The sequence below is a fragment of the Pyrenophora tritici-repentis genome, chromosome 10 (assembly GCF_003171515.1).
Source record: "Pyrenophora tritici-repentis strain M4 chromosome 10, whole genome shotgun sequence".
Taxonomy (NCBI): domain Eukaryota; kingdom Fungi; phylum Ascomycota; class Dothideomycetes; order Pleosporales; family Pleosporaceae; genus Pyrenophora; species Pyrenophora tritici-repentis.
The window spans coordinates 2,809,332-2,831,727 of record NC_089399.1 but is presented as its reverse complement, the minus strand read 5'-3'; the positions used below and the strand labels follow the sequence as shown (position 1 = coordinate 2,831,727).

The window sequence follows — 22,396 nt, the reverse complement described above, 5'->3', positions numbered from 1 at the left end:
CAAATTCAAGCCACCCAGTCATCACATTACCGCGATCAAGGATCCAGGTCGTGACTGGAATCTAACGCAGCACCTTCAACAACACAACACTCCACCAACCCGACAACATGTCTTACAACAAGCCCGAGAAGGACTTTGGCGAGGGTAAGGACACCCGTAAAGTGTGGTGAAGCATATACTAACGATACTACAGGTCCCAAGATCCACAAGATCCGCATCACCCTCACCTCGCGCAACGTCAAGTCCCTCGAGAAGGTCTGCCAGGAGCTCATCGATCGTGCCAAGACCAAGGAGCTCCGCGTCAAGGGCCCCGTCCGCCTGCCCACCAAGCACCTCAAGATCACCACCCGCAAGACCCCTTGCGGTGAGGGTTCCAAGACTTGGGACACATACGAGATGCGCATCCACAAGCGTAGGTGCTCTCAAACGAGGAATTGGAAATACAATGGCTAACGTTGAAATTAGGCCTCATCGACCTCCACGCTCCCACTGAGGTCGTCAAGCAGATCATCATCAACATCGAGGCCGGTGTCGAGGTTGAGGTTACCATCGCCGCATAAGGGCTTGGCTTAGACAAGGAAATGGAGAGTGTCAAGGGCTGACAGAAATGTGGCCGGGCATCTCTAGTAGTTGGCAATACGCTACGATGAATTAATACGAAATTCTCGATCTATGGAAATGCTTGTGTATTGAGTGTCATATGATGCAGATTTGCTAATTTTTGTCCTGTGGATGCATTTTCTAGGACGCTCGTATCTGAAAACTCAAGACCGTAGCCGAAGTACGGTTTGTGAAGTTCACAGTTTTATGATAACGGCTCTTTCCAAAGACCTGTATAGCTTTCCTACTGATCAATTTAGCCTGTGACCTCTTTCTTCGGCATTGCGTTACTCTCATATCGGTACTCAATATATGAACTTCTCAGCAGCTTTCTCTCAAGGCGCATGCTCCTCACCCACTTCCTTTCGATATAAGGCTTGTCTTGGAGGCCCCTGGGCAAAGAGATCGACTTGAACGCCGGCTTTGCTGAAAAGAAGGGTAATATGGTGCGCATGAAATTTACGGTTCTATCCTCTGTCGCTGTGTAAACAGCGCTTAAAAGCCGGTGTGGAATGTCGTCGTGAGGATACGTCTATTCGCTTTTTATAGAATCTTGTCCGTGTAACAAAAAGCAGGGTACGTTATCACAATCATGCTCTTTATATCATCATCTATGACCATATCCATCTTCCAGGCCGGAATCGCGGATCATGACCACGGAGAACGCCCGGGCGTTACTATAGCTTATTGATGCTGTTATTTTATTATTGGAAGATGTTCAATTGGGCCACTCACGCAGTTTCTTATCGTGGGATTCGAGAGCTGAGCGATAAGTGAGTTTCAAAGTCAGAGGCAAAGGCAGACTCCTAGCACTTGCGCTCTGGAATGACACAAAAAGCGAAGGAACAATTATACTTAACCCGACTAAATTTCCAGGCATGCTCAATTCGATCAAACAGGGCCATATCTTAACAGAAACTAGCAAGAACTAGAAGTTTTTCCCTTTTATGCCTACCTTTTCTGAGCCTAGCTATGTGGTAAACGGCCCAGTCTTCACCCATATCACTATTCTTTCCTATTCATGGCACACATCATATCCCACCAATTCACCAATCCTCCAACCTCCACTTCGCCCCGACATTAATGCACTCATCCCCATTCGTGACATCATCTTCCTCTCCATCAACTACACTCCAATCATTAGCTTGCAATCACAGGACCTCCATTCAAATAAACTCACCCTTGAAAAACCAGAATGCAACCGGTAGCTCTCCATGCGCTACGTTCCCAAGAATACCTCGTTCCCTGGTCAAATCCCGCAACTTCTCAACAAACTCGCGTTTGCTCATATTGAGATTCATGCGGTTGATCTCCTTATCTTGGCGATGCGGCATGAAGATGCCCACGAGACAGACGTATAAATGCGTGGAATGCGGGATGGGGAGCTTTAGGAGGACGCGGGGTTGGATGGGGATGGCCACGAGCTGGCTCTCTGTCGTGTGATTTGGAACAGGATATCGAGCATAGTAGTTCTCATCAGCAACGAATTCCATACATCTTCGGAGTATGTGATAGGGAGGTCGTGTTTGCCCGTGAGGGCTGGGAACATGGACATTGATAGGAGGTTATTACTGTGGTATGAGTGCTTGACTATGGGAATTTGGATTGAGGTGGTGCCTAGAAATATAAAATCCACTCACTTAAGTATAGCAAGTGATATTTATTCATGGCGCAAATTGTGTTAGACTTGCACAGTTGATATCAAGCGAGTGTATACAACCTTTCATATCTATAAACATAGGCCCACGGTATCGCACATTATCCAACTATAAGCATACCAGATCTGACATATCATTCGCTATAGCTTCCTCATTTCACCAGCGTCGACGCGACTTAAATGATTCACAGCTTCGAATGGCCCATCTTCCCACCCGTTCTTCTCAGTATCTTCGTGATCTATAGTTACGTTAGCTGCACGTACGATGTGAAAATGCGCAATAGATAAAATAATTACATGTAGAGAACCAGAAGATGACCCTCTAAGTCTCTTTTACGAGCGAGCCCGTAAGTCCCCCGTTCCTGGCTGGCTGGAAAATCATTTCCCTGACGCTTACATGAGCTATGTCGATCATCGCGGGCGTCTTATTCGAACCCTACGGGGACTTATAAATCGCCATAAGGACTACATCGACTCCTTTGGTGCCCCCCTCTCTTTTGAGAATAATAGATGGCCTCTTGTTGGCCTCCTTGTTGCATTGCTCTATGCTACGACCTCTGGGGAACTTTCTATCGTAGAGATCATCGAGCAGCTTTACAGACTTTTCAGTGTCTCGTGGGTGGGTAACAACCTTTCCTCTATCGGTGGTAGTCTTAAACAAGTTCCAAGAGTAACCAAGTTCGGGGACTGAAAATAGAGACGAAGTAGTCAGTGTAGTACTAGATTAATTGTAGTCATATGTACCAGACTAAGCCATAAACTTACATTTTTCAAACCACAGAGCTGCCTTTTCAAACTAGATTGCTTTCCTGGTACCGTCTTTCTCTGCTAATTCTGATAGGTGCCTGGAGAGAGAGTCGTTGAACACATTCACCAAGTCCCCGTTGTTTCCAGCAGATATATTGATACCCACGAGAGCTATATCATGATCATGGTATTTAAGAACGGGTTGTGGCGTTTCTGGAACGTGCTTGCTCCACTCATTAATCCTCTCCGAGTACTCTTCCATAAATTGCAAGCATGCTTGGCTGTTGTTGGGGTCCGACATTTTCCAAATTGATTTAAATATCGTATTCGCAAGCTAAACTTTGATATAGAAATGCAGTATACAGTGCACATACAGATCCCAACACTCTCTTTATACTCTTTGTCTGATTCCAACAACGGCTTTGTAAGAATATGGCATGAAAAGTGTCATAATCTTTAGTGACTGTGCAGAGGTAGGTCCAGCGTGTGAACGGTCTGTAGGTACTGTATTCCAGCTACCTAATCCAGATGCTATTTACAGTCGAGATGAAGAGAAGGAGATGAAGTGGGCGGCCATCCCGCTTTGTTTGGGTTGGCGCACGGCGCACGGCGCACGGGCTGCTGGGGGAAGGAGTGATAGAAGGAAGGAAGCGACTAGGCCAGCGGCCTAGTCATGTGGCCACAGTCCGCAACAATCAATTAAGTGGGTCCTAGAAGGTTCAGATTGGATTGATTGATTACCGCTTTAAGCCTAGTAGTTACCTATAGGAGTTTAAGCCCTACCTAGATAGGTAAGTGGGTCTAGGAGAGTGACCGGATTGAATTGATTGTTGCGGAGTCTACATGTGGCCTAGGGCTCAGCCCGTTACACAGCGTGTGCTCCAAACTGAAACCTACAAGACTCATCAGCCGCATCTAATCGACAGTGATGGTTGACCTGTGCACAGATTACTCACATGAAGAGCGCGTAGACTTGAGCCCACGAATTGGAAATCACGAATACACGCAGACCGAGTAAATCGGTACTCAAATCTTACAAAACCTCGCGGAAAAAGAATGCCACAACACCCAACATCTCCTATGCACGGTCCAATCAGCCGATACAGGTAAGGAAAGTGAAGTTTCGAAATGAAATCAGACGAAAACGATGAAGAGCATCGACATCGGATGTCTGCACTCTACACAATCACATCTTTTTTCAAAACGCCGGCACATCACTAATACATCTCTTCCTTCTACGTTCCGAAGGCATCGCAAACTTCCCTATTTCATTCCAAATTGATATCCTTTCACAATCATCTCATATACTGAAAACCTTCACCTACTTTCTACCCTCCATCGTCTACCTAACCAGTAAACATCCCTACCTTTCTCCTCCCAGTAGTCGTCAAAAAAAGCTATATCCTTGTTGGAAGGTTGAGGTGTTGGAAGATGGACGATAAACATGAAGTACTTCATTGTTTATATACGACACCTACACATTGTCAAATGCCCAAAAACTGACAACAACCGCGATGTACTTCACATTACTCTACCCTATCCCTCTCCTAGTATCCTACCTATGCTTGCCACACCTCAAACCACTCCCGCCTCCTCATCACTTTATCAAAACACCACCCAGGCGCCTACAAACCCCTCGATATCACACAACAAACACAAACATAGACATTGAAGACTTTTTATTCGGCTATGAACCTAGCTATTTGTTCACTATCTCTCATATGTATCCGCCCAAACCTATGAACTAATATACATGCAGACCATTAAGAGAACCCCGAGTGCCTCCCCCCTAAATATGGCCATTAGTCATGGGTGGCGACGGCGGCGGTGTAGGCGGCGAAGGCGTGGGAACAGGTGTATTAGGTGGTGCAGGCGGCACCGGTCCAATAGAGATTGCGATCACGTTGTCGTCTTCATCCAGACGCAGCAGATAGTACTCCCAAGGCGTCGGCTTCATATCCTTACTAGCCTCCTTGGCACTCTCCTCGATGGTGGGCGACATGTTGGGCTTTTACAACGACGTGTGCGTTGTGTTCTTGCGGTACGAGAATTGACGGAGCAGGCGCGAGCCCTTGTGCCACCACGTCTTCAGGCGGTCAATGATGCGTTGTTTGCGGTAGTCGACGGCTCGCATGCCCTCGGCCTCGTGGAAGGTGTGTCGATTTGTAGCGGCGGTTGCTGAGCTAAAGGCTTGGGCTTCACCGGCAGAATCTTGCACAATTGATGTCGTGGACTCTGGTGATGCAAGGTCTGATGGATTGGTCTTGCTTCGGCCGGTAGCTCGCGACGTTGAATGCTGTTCAAGCGTAGCTTTGCGGGTAGATGAAAAGCGCTTGCGGAGCGAAAGACGTGTTTTGCGTGTTGTATCGTAGTTTTCCTCGTCGTCAGACGTGTCAGAGGCGGAGAGGTGGTCTCTGAAGATGGCTGTGGGTGGTGACAGGGCAGATGTAGGGTAACGCTCTCCTACCGCGTGCGGCTGGTCACTGCCACGGCCAAAGGTACTGAAGCGGTGTTGGCGAGCATGTGCGGTGCTGTCAGCTGGTGTGCCGAACGGTGATGCCGTGGCTGTTTGTGTAGTTGAGAAGGAGCTCTCGGTCAACGTCTCAGAGAGCCGGTTGCGTAAATGGGAAGGACCGCGACGAGATGAGTGCCTCGTGGCAGTAGGAGGTGGAAGAGAAATGTCAATGGCAGGATTTGTAGATGTAGCCCAGGGGTAGTTCTTGTCAATGTTCCACGGGCGGGTCTCTGTTGCTGTGGGCGTAGAGACAAATGACCGCAATGACCTCCTCGAGGAAAGAGCAGACTCACCCGAGATACGAAATTCTTCAGGGCCGACTGTATGAGAGCGTGGACGTATAACAGCTGGCGACGGCGCTTGCAGCTCTGTCAGCGGCACCGTCTGACGTGCTGTTGTTGTGTTGGTCAAGTCGTCGCTCTTGTCCATATTTGAGGCCGCTACGCTAGCGCCATTCTCAACACCATCACCGGGACCGCCTTGTTTGCCCTTTCCCTTCTCATTCTCCTTATTCGTGAGCTCCTCATAGAGATCATCATCGATGATGACCATGTGAGAATTCCCTCGCATGGGACGCAAACGAGCAGATGAGCGCTTCTGCGTCGGGTGGATATCGTGAATCTCCTCCAACGCGTGCTTCTCAATCTCTTCCTCAACCGGAAACTCGGCTGGCTCACCCGACTTGTAGTACTCCTTCAACGAAGGGAAAAACTCGGAGAAGCGCTGTGTGAGACCCCCCACTGAAGGTATAGTCAAGCGCTCAATCTCCGCCATGAGCTCCGGTGAATGCGCACGGTGCATCGCAAACAAATTCATAATGGTCGTGGGCTGCATCGACAACCTCGAGCGCTCAGCAGCATCCAACTCCGCAAGAGATACGCGCATACCTGTCACATCGCCGGCCGATGCAGGCCGTGTCGGACTACCCCTGCTCAGCCTCTGCACCATCTGCGACACATTGGGCACCTCTTCCATCGACCGAGAGTAGCGCAGGCCGAGCTCATCGGTAAACCCATCAAACAGGTTCATTCGGCTAAAGCGCATCGAAGGCAAGCCATGTGCCTGCCCGAGGGCGCTACCTACATTGCTGCCCATCGCACTACGCCGCTGTGACGCCATCGATGACCGCCTCGAGAAGTTGGCTTGATCCTCTCCCGAAGCCCGAATACCCGAGGGGTTACCGAACGGAAAGCGGAAGCTGGAGCTCTTCAAGTTGCTGGCACTGGTATTCAGGCTCGAGTCCTCGTGTGACTCCTCCTTCAGATCAGGCAGATAGCGCGACGGACCAGGATACCTATACCCGGACAGTCTAAGGTCGGTCGTCGTATCCTCTTGTATATTCGTTAACGGAGACAAGGCCAGCGAGTTAAGATGACTCCCAATGCCACCTGGTGGGCGTAGCTGCATATGCTGGGAGCAGCCACCTGTCGGCGGGGGTACATAGCGATGCCACTCGAGATGTGTCGTTGTCTGACTGTCGCGTCGATTGGTCTCTGAAGTCGCTGGGCCATCATCTGTGGAAGATCCTTCCTGCGAACGAGAAGGGAGGTCCTGTATCGAATACACAGATGATGGCTCTGGTACCACAGGTGATGCGTTGCTGCACGAGTTCTCATATATTACAGGGGCCGGACTACTGCCTCGGGCTTTGTATGATTTACAAACATCAGGGGTATCGAAGGTGATGGCTCGCATCTTTGCAGGAGGGACACCAGTTGGCATGGTCGGTGTCGTCTGCGCAGTCTTTACCGCCTCTACAGGGGTCGACGGCTGCAATATGCGATTGGTGGCCGGAGTGCCATCGGTATCTTGAGCCGACTCGTACGCAGGCTGATCCATCTCTCCTGACTTCAGCATATCATCTTGATCTGGGCGCTTTCGACCTATAGCAAACCGAGATGGTAGCGGACGCATCAAGAAAGAGACGGCGGCATGGACGCGTTGAGCTTCTTTGGAAGTGCTAGATTCTCGCGGGGGAACTACCGGAGGAACTTGTGGAAGTCCCAAGGTAGACGATGAGCCCGACATTGATACTGAGCCCTGCTTGACACTTGGTTTTGAGGCCGTGCGAAGCTTGCTTGTCACGATAGAGAAGCTTGATTCTCGACTTGGCACCGGAAGTTGTTTGCGAAGCATTGCAGCAGGCGGTTTGGGTAAAGACATCTCGAACTTGGGCCTACTCTGCTTCATGACCATGGTCCCAAGGTTGGATGATGACAGCAGAGATGGCGGCATCGAAGCAGCGCTCTCGGAGCTGACATCCACCTTACCCACTGCGAGATGGTGGACATTTGATCCCTTCTGAGACGGCTGTCGGTCGAGCAAGACGTCGGTAGCTGACCTGAACGATTTTCCATCTGGGTCTTGTTCAGTCTCGGGCGATACTAGCACTGAAGACTCATCCGGTTTATCTGTGCAAGACTTGAACGACTGCTCGTCCGACGACCTCTGAGTCTGGCTGTTCCGAGAACCTGTAACGAGTGGCGACGGCTTCAGATCCTCGTCTGTCGGAGTTTCCATGTTATCGGTCAAAAGTTTCGCTTTCTCCTTCGTCGTCTCATCTCGTGGCAAACCCTCAGTCTCGGCCTTTGAATCAGGTCTCTGATACCCTGCCAGAACATCCGACATTCCATCCTCAGTACTGTGTCCAGGACTAGCAGGTATGCTCAGCTCCTTGTCAGTTCCAGGCGCTATCTCGTTCGCAAATCCACCGCCTGTAGCAACTGGTATCGAATGTCGGACCGCGAAGTTGATGGTCGATGAGTCTAGAATGCTCGATCCAGTTTGTGAGAGAATACTGTTACGATAGTTCTGCTCCTTATCTTGGTGCGATGGTGTTCCGACGCACTCGCTGATTGCATATTGCATCTTGATAGGAAGCTCATCGGATTTACTGGTTCTCAAAGTGTTTAGAGATTTGGTCGTGGATGACTGGATATCTTCCATCGACGAAACCTTTAGACCTTGAAGGATCAAATTCCTCGTAATACGCCTCACGACGGGTGATGCGGGGAGCTCCGCGATCTCGGGGACGATGTCTGCGACGCTCTCGGGGTTCGCCGTCTTGATTTCCTCTGTCGAAATCGGTACAGTTGGGATGTCTGTCATCTTTGGAGACACGACCACCATTGGCATTGGTCGTGCCTGTTGGCCTAAAAAAGGATCACTATTCAATGCCGCCTCCGCAAAGCCTGTGGGTATAGTGTCGGATTCCGGCTCTGCCATTTCGTTGGTATGGAATTGCTCGCTTCCATCGTAGTATGGAACAGGGGTCCTCTCCGTGGTGTTCGCAAACCTGTTCGGACCCAAGTCGCTCGGCCTGATCAGGTGTGTGCCGTTGGGGTTGCGAAGCGCTTCCATAGAGGCGCCGTCTCTAGGGGTCGGGGGTAGAGCCATGTCGGAAGATGGAGCCTCTGAATCGGTGCGTATCATTGTGGAGCCACTTGATACAGAGCCCTGCACAGATGTTTGGAGACGTGCCTTCTCGACAGCGATGCGGTTTCTGTGGTTCGTTGGTAGAGGTGGGGTATCCGACTGAAGCTGTCTACGCGTCTGCCGAGGAGGAAGGCTTATGCTACTATGCAACTTCCCCATCTGATGGTCAGAGAAAGGAGGCATGCTATCCTCTTCCTCGCGCCGATCTTCGAGACTCAACGCAGACGGGTGAGATGAAAGCCTCATTCTCATCTGACCCACGTTGTGCGGGTTACCACCGGGACCAAGATACTGCTGGGCCTGCATACCATACTGTTGTCCGTTGCTGTAGTATGCAGATGGAGGTGCCCAGCTAGGAGTGGCTTGTCCTCGGCCACCATGCGGCGGCCTCTGGTCATCGTAGGAATACAAGTCTCGTGGGTGTAGCCCGGCATTGTCGCTCAATGCTGGTGAAGCAGACCTGTAGTTCGGAGTATACGATCTAAATACACCACCATGAAGATTCGGGTGGTATGGACTAGGGGGTTGTAGCGCTTGAGGGCGTAGGCTCGCAAGAGACCTGTTGCTGGCGAGGTTGTAAGGTGGCTGTACCTGATCTGTCATGGACCGCGAGCGATGCGATTCTTGGTTGCGGTTGTCTGTGCGATTCGACGGCGACGATCCTGCCATGCTCATGGCCATCGGCGAGAGCATGTCGGTGACGTATTGCGGTGTGTTGAGTCCTGCCGAGTGTCGCGGTGCAGATGAGGACGACGGTTGTGCACGGTATTGCTTGCTGGCTCGACTCGAGTGACCAGACATGGAAGATGCTGCCGACATCCTGCTGGCTGCACGGTGCCTTTGCAGGTGGCGGTTCGAGTTGGCAATGCCGAGCGGATCGTTCAAGAGACCGACGTCGCCCATGTCCATGGTGGTACGGAGCATTGACGAGATACCGTTAGGGAAGACAGGATGGTCAGAGCCAGATGCTCCATTTAGAGGTTTTCCTGATGCACGGCTTAGAGCTGACGCATTGGAGGCTCTGGACGTGCGACCGCCGCCGTTGGGGTCTTGCTCAGCAAGCGCCATGCTGCCACCGACAGGAGACATGCTGAAAGGAAGCAAGCAAAAGCAACACGCTGTGAGCGGTGCTGATGCAATGGAGGTTGTACTGTCTGAAGTGTTGTAGAAAGATGTAAAGCTTATGGTATGACCGACAGGAAGAGGATATTGCACGAGGCGGCAGCTATCCAAGAGCGGGACGAAAGCGAGTGACCTCTACACCGTCCTCGATAGCATCTCTGCCAAGGGTAGAGTGCTGTTGAGAATATTGGTGCTCTGTTGTGGGTGAGGTTAAGGAGACGGAGGAGTTGGGTGGAGGCGTTGTTTTGACGGCGAGCCTGGCACCTACTCCACGTCCAGCACGGCAGAGATTGCCCCAACCCCGACACTCTAGAGGAAGGAATAGACACGAAAGTCGAGAATGATGCAGAGACGATGCAGAGAGAATGCAAAAAAAGCCAGTAGCATACGTGCTATCGAGCTTGGCTCCTACCTCTACTGTGTGTCCTGCCCTCCCAGGCCTCTTGCAGCGGAAGGACTGATCAAGACACCACAACGACAACTAGCAGCCTCTCGGGCCTCCTCTTACCTCCAGCACACAGCACAAGAAAAACTCACAACCTCCTGAAGCTCGACAACACCGGACTCTGTTCCGAGCATTCTCCCAGCCCATCGGACTCCCGCAGCTACCCCCTTTGTGCGCAACGGCACCGTCCTTCAAAACGTCCTCCCCGTACGAAGCGAAACCCATTACACGTTGCTCGTCACGGCATCAATATTATAAAAACGCGGATATTTACATATAGAAGCAACACCAACCGCTAAACACCCGAACACGGCAGAGGCTATGGCGCCTGAAATACGCAAAAAGTACACGGTCAAAGGGGTATATAGCTTTGCAGCGCCAAACAGCGAGATCAAAGAACTACACAAGAAAAGAAGATCAAATGGAGATACAAGTCACTCGGCGATGGCATCTATATCACCAGTCCTCTTCTTGCTGAACAGGCGTTTGAGCGACGAGAAGCTACTTCGTTTTGAGAGCCTCTTGGGTGAGGAATCCGAGAAGTTGGACATGGACGTTGCTGGTCGGCTTGGTATATCTGGTTTAAAGAATTGGTCAGGCTGATCGAATGCAGGTGATGCTGCGCCTAGACGGCTGGACATGGAGCCTTTCGGCGTGCTCAGGTTCCTAGTAGGGAACAGGCCAAACTGCGCTGTTTGCCGCGACGACATGGAAGATGCTGAGCGTGTCGACGCCATAGCGGGGGACATGGCCGATGCACCGGACACAGAAGAGTAGGCTGAGTCTTTTCCTGTCCATGGCGGACTATATTCTCCATTGTCTGGTCCTGCAGACTGGCGTTTTGTTGCCGGCGGTTTCTCTTCTACAGGTGCATCAGATGACAATGACACATGCCCCCGATTTCCGAAGAGCCGACTTGTACGACTAGCCTCTGCCTGTGGTGTTGCTCTTCCACGTTGCTCCTCGTTGTGCCAGGTATCAGGGTAGTACTCGGGCTGGCTTGTCTGACGTTGCACATTTGCGTCAGTCTGCGAGCCAGCGGATATTGAAGCTGAATCTTCGCTTCGTTTTGGCGTCTCGGTAGTGGAATCGGACGCATTGACGATTGCTGGCTGCGGGTGGATTTTAGGCGTTGTACTGGAATGTCGCCCGGGGGTTCCGGAGCTCGCAGGCGTCTCACGGCCTGACGATGAAGGGCTCATAAACGGCGGACGCTCTGGCGGAGGTGTAGGAAGAGGCTTGTTATTTGCAAAATTACGAAAAGGTCGACTTTCTCTCGAATTGGATGAATTACGGGACGAAGTACGCGTTGCGATCTGGCCATGTTAGCCGGTTAAGTATGGAAAGCGATCATGAGACGCCAAAAAAAGGGTGTGTTACCAAACTTCGTCGGCTGGCAGCGCCACAGCGTTTCTCAATTTCATTGCAGTAGCTGCTCACTTGCACAAGCACAACGCCCAATCTCTCTGCTTTGGCCACCAAACTTAGCAAAAACTGCGACCAGCCCCCAGTATTGCCGCACATGGCAGAGTATATCCGTCCAATATCCTCATTGCGATATGTCCACGCGTCGCCTACGTCGAGCAGGTACATGTCGAGGTCCTGGTTCGCTTCCCGAAATACATTAATGTCGACAAGGTAATCGTTGAGCAATGCAGACATGCGCCCGATTGTGCGTTCGATAACAATATTGCCGTCAAGCAGCTGTGCGCGATATGAGCGGTCTTCCAGAAGGCGATCAAACTCGTTTACGTGCTCCATGGGCACCTTGAGGCATTTGTGTCGGAACATCATGTCCTTCATGCTGCTCTCCAAGTCCTCGTTGGCGCGCTGCAGGAAGCTATCAAGCTCGTTGACATGCTTGAGCAAAATGTCTGCTACATCGGCAACCGACTTCTCCAGATGCTGGTGCAGCAAATGAACGCCAAAGATGATTTGCGCAACGGTTTTTTTGAGGGGGTGAAAGTTGCCCTTTGGGTTGTTTCTCCAGTGGCAGTTGTAGGTAAAGTTCCACGAGTCTTCTGTGGCATCCTCTTCTCGACATAACAACTGCTGGCGCGTCTTGATGCCCTTTTTTGGATTTACAAAAGGCACATGGCCGGTTTCGCCCGTGGCATCCAGCATGGACTCTTCGAAGGGGGCTTGCATGGCGGCAATGGGGTGGATGGGGAAGGTGGCTGTCATGATGCGTTTGTCGCGTTCGTCTTGCCATTCGTAAGAGTCGCGATTTTCGGAGCTGCGACGGCAGCTTCGCTGGGATAGGCGTCGAAAGGGAACCATGGCTATGTATGGACGGGGGAGGGCAGTCTGTAAGCCCCGAAGGCGGAAAAAGGTACAATCAAGTCGGGGTCGGGTGGCACCAAAGCCAATGCAAGCCCAGGCACTCAGGTCAAGGTTCCAGGCTGCAGACTGCACACGCACATAAGCACGAAACACTTGTTTGGAGATGCTTGGCCCGCTTGTGTTGTCGACGGACCGTCTAGAGAAACACGTTGGGGGTCCGCATTGTGTGGAGAAGTTTAACGCCTGCAGGGGATGGGGTCTTGAGTGTGTGCGGGAGATGGCGGAAGAAAGATTGGACACGGTCCCAAGGTTCAGGGACGCCTTTGGCTCGTCATCACTGATCAGGTCACCGGCCACAGATCACTCCTGGGACCTGACACAAGAAACGGGGGGACGGGGTTTTTCTGGTCGCCAGGAGGTCTGCAGGTAGTGCAGGAGGCTTGTCTTGATGAAGGATGGGGCGTACCGCTAGTGCCCGAGACTGTTGGTGTGTAGGCCAGGGCGGGGAAGCCCTTGTGCATCCACGCCGAGCCATGGCGATGAAGTGGACGAATAGACGAATAGACGAATAAACAAAATAGATTTTAGAAGAGCTTGTTGTTTTGTAACAGTTCATGTCTTGTTTAGCCAGCTGGACGACTTTACTTGGCCGAGCTGGTTCGCAGATGGACATGGACGATATGCACAGCTGAAGTTTATACCCAAGTACTTGTCCGCACCTGAGGTTTGCAGCCCTGCAGACAACTGAGCATGCAGCGTGCAGATGTCCCGCCCAAGTCACCACTCAGGCAATCCATTCACCCCTCGGCGCTACTGTAGAAGACGCAATGCAGTTGCCAGCACCAGGCCAGGAACAGGAAGACGCACCACCCATAAGCTGCTCGCTGCCGCCTCTTGCTGGGGCACAATGCAGCCATGCCACCCCTCGACTACCGAGGCTGAAAAATCAAAATCAAAATCACGCCCCCCTCCCCCATCCACAATGATGCTCTTGCTCTAGTCGCTGAAACGGCGCATCCGCTTACAGACGTCATCAATGACTTCAAGCGCAGCGACTTGGACAAGCGCGACGGTGCCTGGGCCAGCGCGACGGGCCATGTCCACTCCGGCCTGCAAATGCACGCCTACGAGCTGCTGGTGATGCCTGCCACCCAACGGCGACGTATATCCCGCCACGGTGCAAGCAACGCCGAAACCCCAGCACGCAGCCAATGGCACAATCTCCGATGGCCATCTCGAGACCGACCATGTGCACAGGAAGCACGAGGACAACGGCCAGACCAATGTCAATCACTCCCCAATTGCATTAGGGACTTGGTAACCCAGCTCCGCGACGAATACAGCATAAGTAAGTACATATAGCAAGACGCGTCAGAAAGCGTAAACCAAGTGCAAGGCCTACTGCACAGCTTCAAGCAGCAATGCCACGGCCAGAACAAGCACGAGCGGGACGATGAAACACTCTTATGTCCGCGAAATACGAGGACCCTTCCGCGACTCGGTAGTGAGCAATACGACGGCCTTCCCTTCACCGAACGACGACCGCGACCGTGACCGCGACCACCAGACTACTCCGATCGCCGACATGATGCACCGCCAGATGACACTAATCTCCCACGAGATGACATTATTTGAAATTGTAGAAAGGCCGACGCTGACGCTGACGGTCATCGGCAGACTTCCAAGACCGCCAACGGCTCCAACGCGAGACCTTTCGCAATCGCATACAAGCATACTTGAATCAAGCACGAAGACACAGACGCTGAGTCAGATATTGGGCAACGTCTGGACTAGGGGCAGGCCTACCCAGACGATCAAGTAGGATACGCGAGCGGCCCTCGCGTATCCATCCTCTTCTACTTATGACGTTGCCTGCGTATTTGCTACTTATATGCAACGGCAGGGGCAAGAGAAACGGAGTCATGGCAGCCGACCATAGCGGCTTCCAAGACGTCTATTCGGTCAAAGTGGGACCTGCCCAAGGGCAGAGAAAGGGGTGCTAAGTGATTGCAATACCACCGTTTGCTCTACCATCCCCGCCATCTAACCCACGCATCAACAACCGTCTCCCCGTCCGTGTCTGAATCGACCACAAGATACCAACCGAACCCAGCCCCTGCCACGCAAGCATGGTTCGGCCAAACCATCACCCTGTCACCAACACTCAGCTCATTACACTCGCTCCTTTCACCCTCCCACGTCAAGATGCCGTGCTCCTGGCTAATACGTCCGACAATCCACCCCGTCTTGCCCTCGCGCTCGTCATAAATATGCTTTGCGGATGAATTGCTCAAGTCACCCGTGACAATCCCCCACCCCGGGTAAGACTTGCAGGGCTCGCGGCCCATCGCTAGAGAGCCGGCCGAGACAAGAGCTTCAGGCTTGCCCCGCTCGCTGTACACGCTAGTCACTTCGACCAGCATCCTGACACTAATGTTAGATTTGGACAGGGGCTGAAACGCCGATGTCGCTTCGCCAGATATCGTAGCCGGTCGTGCATGTGTGGCAACTTGCTGGCAGTCCAACAACGGATACACGCCGGCGTGCAACTCCACGGCATGACTCTTCTGCAGCCGAGTGAGTACTTGTTGAAAGTCGTGGACTCGCGGTGAGGAACTGGCAAGCATGTTTTGTGCTGCTGTAGCAGTCGGTGTCGCACCAACACTAAGTACCAGCTTTCCGGTGAACTCTTCTGGTACAGCTTTCACCGCTGCTTCCAGTCCGACTAGTTCTTCAATCAAGCCCATCGCCGCATCGCCGCATCGTCCTCGGACGACCCCCCGTACGAGTGTCCGAAATGGCTATAGAAACCTTTCAGGAAGCACTTTGACCCAGGCTCTTGCGTCTTGGCCACTATGCTCTGGACTAGACCTGGGAAAGCAGGAGACGACGTCTTGATCCCAGCACGCTCATACCCCGTGTCGATCTTGATAAAAATACCCAACTGCACAGCTTCTGGGGCAGATCTTAGACGTTCACAGAGCTTTGTGAACGCGTCAAGGTTGTCGATCAAGACGTGTATTGAGCCTGGTGCAAGTTCTGTAGCTAGGCTGATAAGGCGCGGGATACTAGATTGAGCAACAGGAACGCCGTAGAGAATCTGTGTGGATATCAGCACTGCAAACTTGGGTGACCATAGGTAGACCATAGGAGAAAGAGTCATATAACTCGAAAATTAAACATAAAAGGAATAAATGAGAATCTTATACATACACTTCCATCCCACCTCTTTCCCTGAACATCCCTCACATACCCCACCAATTGCTCTGCTTCCAACACCGTACTAACAATAAAATTCGCCTTCTTCTCACCCTTTCCTTGTCCTTCTCCCTCCCAATCCCCAACTTGCATTCTACTCAACTCAATCGTCTTATGGCTCTTGACATGCGCCCTAAACTCCACTCCAAGGGCCGAGCAGATGCCCAGCATAGCAGCGCAGTTTCGCCGTATCAGAGCGCGGTCGAGCACGATGGCTGGGGTGGGTAGGGTGCTGAGTTTCTTGCCGATAAAGTGGGATGTTAGGAGGGAGGTGGGCGTGAGGGGATAGAGGGGTGTAGTTGGGGATGCCATGTTGTGGTGTTGATGTTCGTGTTTGGTTTGATGGTGATGAGATTGGTGCGGATTGTGCCAATGTTCTTTGGGAACGTATATGTATAGAGGAATTTGTGGACTTGCGTAATTAGGTTTGTGACTCAGATGTCAAGTCCCTGGATTGAAATTTTGATTGAGTTGATAGTGTCTTGTTCGGCCGTGAACATGGGTTCGTTCGCCCGTCGGAGAAAGAATGTGCGAGGCGGCCGCGCAGCTTCTGTTGCAAGAAAGTTTGTTCTAGGCCGCGGATGTTGCATAGAGCGGCCGACGTGAATTATCTGGGGGTAATAACCACGGATAACCATAAGATGATATTTTGAATTGTCAGGTGCGTAGAAAGCTGGGGGGTAATAGTTGATGTTGCTGGTGGGGGTTACCCTGGAATTAGTGCGGGGGTCATTCCCTTGCATGAAGCGGCTTTCAACTCCACCAAAACATGGTGATTCGGGGTAAAACTTTTGCTTTTATTCGTAGCCTCCATAATAATACGGTACACTAAACGTCCCCATACAGATCTACTGCTCCCCATCAACACAGCATCTCACCCATCCTGGCACGTCCCCCGCCCTACTACAGGTCTTCATCCTATGAGCTCGGTCCGGGCCATACACTACTCAACCTCCTCCTCCGTCCCGTCATCGCACTTCCAGGACTAACGCTTCTCGTTCCCGGTGCAGCCGTTGCAGCAAAACTATTCTCCAGTATAGCGTCCTCGAGATCGTCCTCCTCCTCAATCTGCGTGACCACGTCTGCGGGCGGCTCTTCTTCAAATACGGCTTGCAGGTCTGCATGTGGACTAAGTTGTTTCCAACTCCTCCAAAAGCCTATATCTTGAAGCCAAGTAGTGCGCTTCGAAGGCCCAGGGCCGCTGACACTGAGCTGTCGGCGAGGCTTCCAAAGATAGCGCCGCTCGTAGTGCGTAATGCCAAGCAGAATGGGAAAGTTCAGGGCGCGGACGGCTGTGACGTTGATCTTGTGGAACCATCGTGGTGAGAGGAGGAACTTGAGTGGCAGTAAGATAACGAAAGCGAGTAGGTTAAATGGCGGTCGATAGGCGAATAGCGAGTCGGACTTTACACCTTCAAAGGTAAGAACGGCGCGTCGGAACTGAATCTCGGCGGTGGCATCTGCTGCAATCTTGGAAAATGTATTAGATAGGATCGATACCAAGACAGTCAAGAACAAGGTATTGCCCAGGAAAGCGTAGATGACCATTAGCGTGGGACCAAGAACCTCGTGGAACCCAGGCGCTTCATCAATACCTGTGCCGTCGAGTCCGAACCAAATCCAAAGCATCCATTTGGAGATGGTAATCGTGTTTGGCGAATCTTCGTATCCGACTTCAGGGTTGCTGATGCTTAGCCATTTAAGCGCCAAGAGGAAGCCGCCAAAACACCAAACGGCAATCAAACTGAGTGCTGTAAACTCCTTGACCATGGCTCGAAGTGCGATGAAAAGCATGTTTTCCGGCATCAGATTGAAGGCGATGCGCGGAAAAAGGATCGGCGACGCAACAGCTAGGACGTCGAGTGCTTGTCTGCCAATCTCGTCTTGGCCTGTCATCCAGCCACGGGTACGCATACCAAGATAGATAAGAAAGATGCCGGCGAACGTGACGTCTAAGAAAGCCCAAAGTTCCTGTGTGTGGACTTCCCAGCCATGCTCTAGGCAAGATGCTAGTTCGTCTAACACCCATCCACTTCCATAAAGCAGGAACGCTATCTCTGGGCGAGTCAAATAGTGGTCTCTTCGCACAGTCATGCACCAACTATACAGCGCGAGCAGTATAATGAACTGGACGACTTCAATTATGTTGCGTGTTCTCGGTACCATAAGCCGGTATTGGTTGAGTGTTGGAGCCTTGCGCGGATCGTACAATGATATGGGCTTTTGTTTGTAGTGATCCGGAATGATATCCATATACACCGTTGGAGTGTATACTATGCGTCCTCGGTAGATGGCGTCGATGACTTTTTGGCTAGCAGATCCAGCAAGTAAGACTTTGCTTTCAGACACAATGGCAACTTCCAACGCAGTGAGTTTACCCTCGTTATCGCCCTGGGCTTGGTACTCGGAGCTGTGCCGCGGTGGACAGCGGTCATCGGGTGCGCCTTGGAAGGGTTGGAAAGGTGCTACCAAAATCTGTGCTAGCAGTAGTAGACCGGCTTTACCAGTGGATTCCTCATCATGTCTTCGCAAAATTTTCATAGCCACAAGCTCGCAGAGATTGGCACGTGTGAGGTCAACAGTCTGGTGATGTTGCTGGAATTGCTGCTCACGAAGGAACTGCATGCGGTTGACAAGCAAGCAATAAACGATCGATATATCCTCGTCGTCATAGAGGCGGTCGACGAGTGGTTTTACAATGAGGACGTTCATACGAGGTTCTCGCAATTGGTCTACCGTGTATGGATCTTCAATCACAGCCAGAACAAGTCGGCGGATACTAGTCTCGAGTTAGTATGATTCGTTGAACTCAGATGGCATACGACTTACCGATGAATATTGAAGTAGACCTTCAGATTCTTGGCATCTTGCCCATCTCCGGTCCTTGCAACCATGGGCTGGCCTTGCCCATTGAAACAGCCATCACTCCCGGCATAGTCTTCATCAGGAAGTAGCGTTTCCTGTTCCTCTCTACTCTTAGCAGATCTTAAAGCGTCGCTCAACGTGCGCTGCGTTTCCATCATATGTGGGCGCTTCAAGTACTTTCGAAACTCAATGTGCCTTGACACCTTCCGCTCAGGCCCAGGCCTGTGCTTCGGTGATACATCATCATCAGCGTTACTTGACTCAACAGCAGCGCTGCCATTACTGTCGTGGCTGTTAAGGGGTTGACGGGGGAATGGTGGTCGAGCAAAAGTACCGTAGGCGGGACTACCGCTTCCGTTCCAGCCCGGGTTGGACGTTGGGCCTGACATATGAGGCTGCTGTCAGCCTTAAGTAATAGCAACAGGAAAGACCCAGTAAGCTACACACGATTGAGCGGGTCTGCCTAGAGATTAGTGAGGGGTGCGACAGAAGCGGACAAGCCTGCAGGCGCTTGGGTCGGAGGATTGTTTTCGCGAAGAAGGTGGAGCAGGTGCTGCTGTTCGTCGAACCTTCAGCGCTCTGTTCCTCGAATTCGAGGAAAGATCCGAGTTGAATCAACAACGATGATTAAGTAGTTTCGGCGCAATTGGCCGGTCTATGGGGGCAGGTGATAAGGTGGCAATAATTGCCGCAAAACGGGATTGAAAGGTGAGGTTTCACGCTAGATTATGCGTCCTCTAACCGCAACGGGCCTAGCCTACTTTGCCGTACCGCGACGTCAGTCGCTGGCTGTATCACTTCGACTGCAGGTACCATGGTAGCCCGCCAAGAAGTACATGAGTACGACCGGTACTATTCTCAGGTGACCTTGATAATAGCAGGGCTCGACAAGTAATTGCGATCGATAGGTCGATCATCTGGCTTTGACCCACTGGAAACACGCAGACTCCGCAACAATCAATCGATTGACATGATTGATTCCTATATAGGTTAAAGAATTACTTCATTAGGCAGCCTCTAACCTAGATAGGAATCAATCATGCCGATCCGATTGATTGTTGCGGAGTCTGGAAACACGTCACATACGCTCTTTGGATTACCCAAACATGATAATAAGTAGAATACGTGGCCGTTTCCACTATCATGCTTTCAAAGCTATCATCAAGTTTGCACTATCGAGGATGTGAATCACACCTATGTATCAAACTGAAGCACGTGACTTTATTCTCCAATTCACTCACCCGACAACTTGAACTTCTCAGGATCTATGTACTGTCAGATTTCTCAGTCCATGTTTGCTATGTGTAAGCTTTTCTTATGCACAGACTGCCAGCAGTCCAACTATGTTACTTGAACTCCAATATTCTGCCCTGTGTAGCGTTTACACAATTGCCGAGATTGACCTCCCCATCAATAACAGAGTCAGGCTCGACGAATTCATCGTTCGAGCATGTCAACCACGATAGTCTTTAAGATATATAATCCCTTTTCACTGTATCAGACCCACATATTAGTATAGAAACCGACGCTTGATAATGTCCAGGCGCAAGTTACTAGTCGGCCACATTTCCTCAACTTCATCAATCTAGAAAACATTAAGTTGTGGGAAGCCCCTCGTGGGGCTTTATTGAGGTTTGGGGGCTTGTTAAAGAAACAAGCAATCAAGCAGCATGCGGGAATCCGGTAGATGATACGACATACGCCAACAATACCGAATCAGAATATCGTCTGGACAACACATTTGCCCCCTGAAACAACCGGACTTCATGCTAAAATCTTTGAATTTCACCATACCTGCGATATCACCAAACGGTGCTTGGAACCTCTATACAGATACAGCATACGACTGGTGTAGGAAGCGCATACAGGCTTATTTAATACATAAGAGTACTATGACATGCAAGATGAATCTCTAGAGGAATAAGGTCTTAAAGCACCGGAGTTTTCATGCCGGTCATAAGGGATCCTAGCATAAATGAGGTTCAACAAAGCGGAAATCGAAGGTTCGTGTTTTGTTCATGCTTAACTCTCAATGGGCAGTCACATGACTACACATATCACTACACCCATTATGATTTGTTTAGGCGTTGTAGAAATGCTCACTCATGGAAGTACTGGGAGTAATGTATATGTTTCTAAGTGTACCAATAGGCTCATATTAAAGCTATCTATAAATCTACACCAAGAAGATTTTCCCCTCCAATTCAATCTAGTTTTATTACTGCTTTCGTTGACCCATGAAAAAGGCAAAATTAGACTTCACAACGTCGACTTTGAGGTCTCCAATGATGGAAGAAACGAGTGTGCTGACCTGTTGAAGAATTGAGTGATTTTAGCATATGTGAGGATCATTTCAGTACATTTTGTATGGCACATCGGTTCTCACACGTATTTTCGCAGATGGATATTGCTCGAAGGGCCTAATGTGATACCCCAACTATGTAGTCCGTTAATCTCCAGAGGGTGATAGAAAAGATTCACAAGATTCTACTCTCTCTGTTATGTTGGTGGCGTTGGCATATAAGGCCTGTTACCGCCCAGTTACAGCAAGAGCTGTTTTCGATGTATTACGTGACTGCTGATACGTGTCATCTGTGTATCTAGGTATTCGTTTTCGATCGATAAACTCGCAAGTGTAGGATAATGAAATCCTGGACGCCCAATACGAAACAAATTTGGTACGCAATGATCCACGATATGCAAAGCTGCGTTGTTCTAGGGAAATTGGCCTTCTATTCGCTCGTTATATAACTGCAAACACACTCAAATGAATGTAGGAAAGATTGTTTAGTCTTAGGTTTGCATCTGCATATCAGCATGGCAATCAAGATATCCATGGAACCAAAAGAAATACTACTCAAGATACACTCACGAAAAACTCAAGAGACCAAGCAGAAACGCGATGCCTCCCCCCCCCCAAATCAAGTTTTACCACTAACAAATCTTCAACTCTCCAGCATATGAACCGGCCCATCAACATAAAACGCAACCTTGAATCCCAGAAACCTCATCCTCTCATCCTCCTACAGCGAAGTCATCAGATTAGCCTGCGAGTCATAGGCACACCACCCTTCCCCCTGATTAGCTGCACGATACGCAAATGCCCGCCTTCTCATCTCGCTCAAGGCATCTTGCTTTGTCTCGCATACACACTCCGCGGAACAATTACGGTTGACGAGAATGCTAGGCGTCACGACGAACATTGGGTTTGGAGGAGCTTCGAGAGTGTGGGCCGCGGGAGAGTCGCGACGACAAACGACCCATCCTCTCGCTGGTGTGTTGGGTGTCGGTGTTGGGTCTTCGTAGTCTTCATGTATGATTGCGAGGCCGGTCATTGCGAAAGAGCGCATGATAGGTTTTATAGAGATGTGGGAACGTGCAGGGTTTATGGTCAAAAGGAAGAGAGTGTTACTTATGATGTAAAATTTGATTGCTTGAGATTTGATTGTAGAGGCAATCGTTATCCTTG

General features: G+C 50.8%; 7 protein-coding genes across 7 annotated transcripts; 2 read left to right on the top strand and 5 right to left on the bottom strand.

Moving 5' to 3' along the window:
* Positions 1–107: 107 nt before the first annotated feature.
* On the top strand, positions 108–560 carry PtrM4_048970 (40S ribosomal protein uS10; the record flags this gene model as incomplete). The annotated part of the gene is made up of 3 exons (XM_001936717.2): positions 108–144; positions 194–412; positions 466–560. 3 exons carry the CDS (start codon positions 108–110, stop codon positions 558–560), a joined length of 351 nt encoding a protein of 116 aa, XP_001936752.1.
* A 1,086-nt stretch (positions 561–1,646) lies between these two features.
* PtrM4_048960 (uncharacterized protein) lies at positions 1,647–2,093 on the bottom strand (the record flags this gene model as incomplete). Its single annotated transcript, XM_001936716.2, has 2 exons — positions 1,647–1,726; positions 1,781–2,093. The coding sequence occupies 2 exons, from the start codon at positions 2,091–2,093 to the stop codon at positions 1,647–1,649; spliced, it is 393 nt and encodes a 130-aa protein (XP_001936751.2).
* A 2,922-nt stretch (positions 2,094–5,015) lies between these two features.
* Positions 5,016–10,043, bottom strand: PtrM4_048950 (uncharacterized protein; the record flags this gene model as incomplete). The annotated part of the gene is made up of 1 exon (XM_066104791.1): positions 5,016–10,043. The coding sequence occupies one exon, from the start codon at positions 10,041–10,043 to the stop codon at positions 5,016–5,018; it is 5,028 nt and encodes a 1,675-aa protein (XP_065959355.1).
* A 912-nt stretch (positions 10,044–10,955) lies between these two features.
* PtrM4_048940 (uncharacterized protein) lies at positions 10,956–12,801 on the bottom strand (the record flags this gene model as incomplete). Its single annotated transcript, XM_066104790.1, has 2 exons — positions 10,956–11,837; positions 11,962–12,801. The coding sequence occupies 2 exons, from the start codon at positions 12,799–12,801 to the stop codon at positions 10,956–10,958; spliced, it is 1,722 nt and encodes a 573-aa protein (XP_065959354.1).
* A 1,456-nt stretch (positions 12,802–14,257) lies between these two features.
* Positions 14,258–14,626, top strand: PtrM4_048930 (uncharacterized protein; the record flags this gene model as incomplete). The annotated part of the gene is made up of 1 exon (XM_066104789.1): positions 14,258–14,626. The coding sequence occupies one exon, from the start codon at positions 14,258–14,260 to the stop codon at positions 14,624–14,626; it is 369 nt and encodes a 122-aa protein (XP_065959353.1).
* A 205-nt stretch (positions 14,627–14,831) lies between these two features.
* PtrM4_048920 (uncharacterized protein) lies at positions 14,832–15,551 on the bottom strand (the record flags this gene model as incomplete). The annotated part of the gene is made up of 1 exon (XM_001936713.2): positions 14,832–15,551. One exon carries the CDS (start codon positions 15,549–15,551, stop codon positions 14,832–14,834), a length of 720 nt encoding a protein of 239 aa, XP_001936748.2.
* A 1,429-nt stretch (positions 15,552–16,980) lies between these two features.
* On the bottom strand, positions 16,981–19,316 carry PtrM4_048910 (uncharacterized protein; the record flags this gene model as incomplete). Its single annotated transcript, XM_001936712.1, has 2 exons — positions 16,981–18,841; positions 18,892–19,316. The coding sequence occupies 2 exons, from the start codon at positions 19,314–19,316 to the stop codon at positions 16,981–16,983; spliced, it is 2,286 nt and encodes a 761-aa protein (XP_001936747.1).
* Between the last annotated feature and the right edge of the window lie 3,080 nt (positions 19,317–22,396).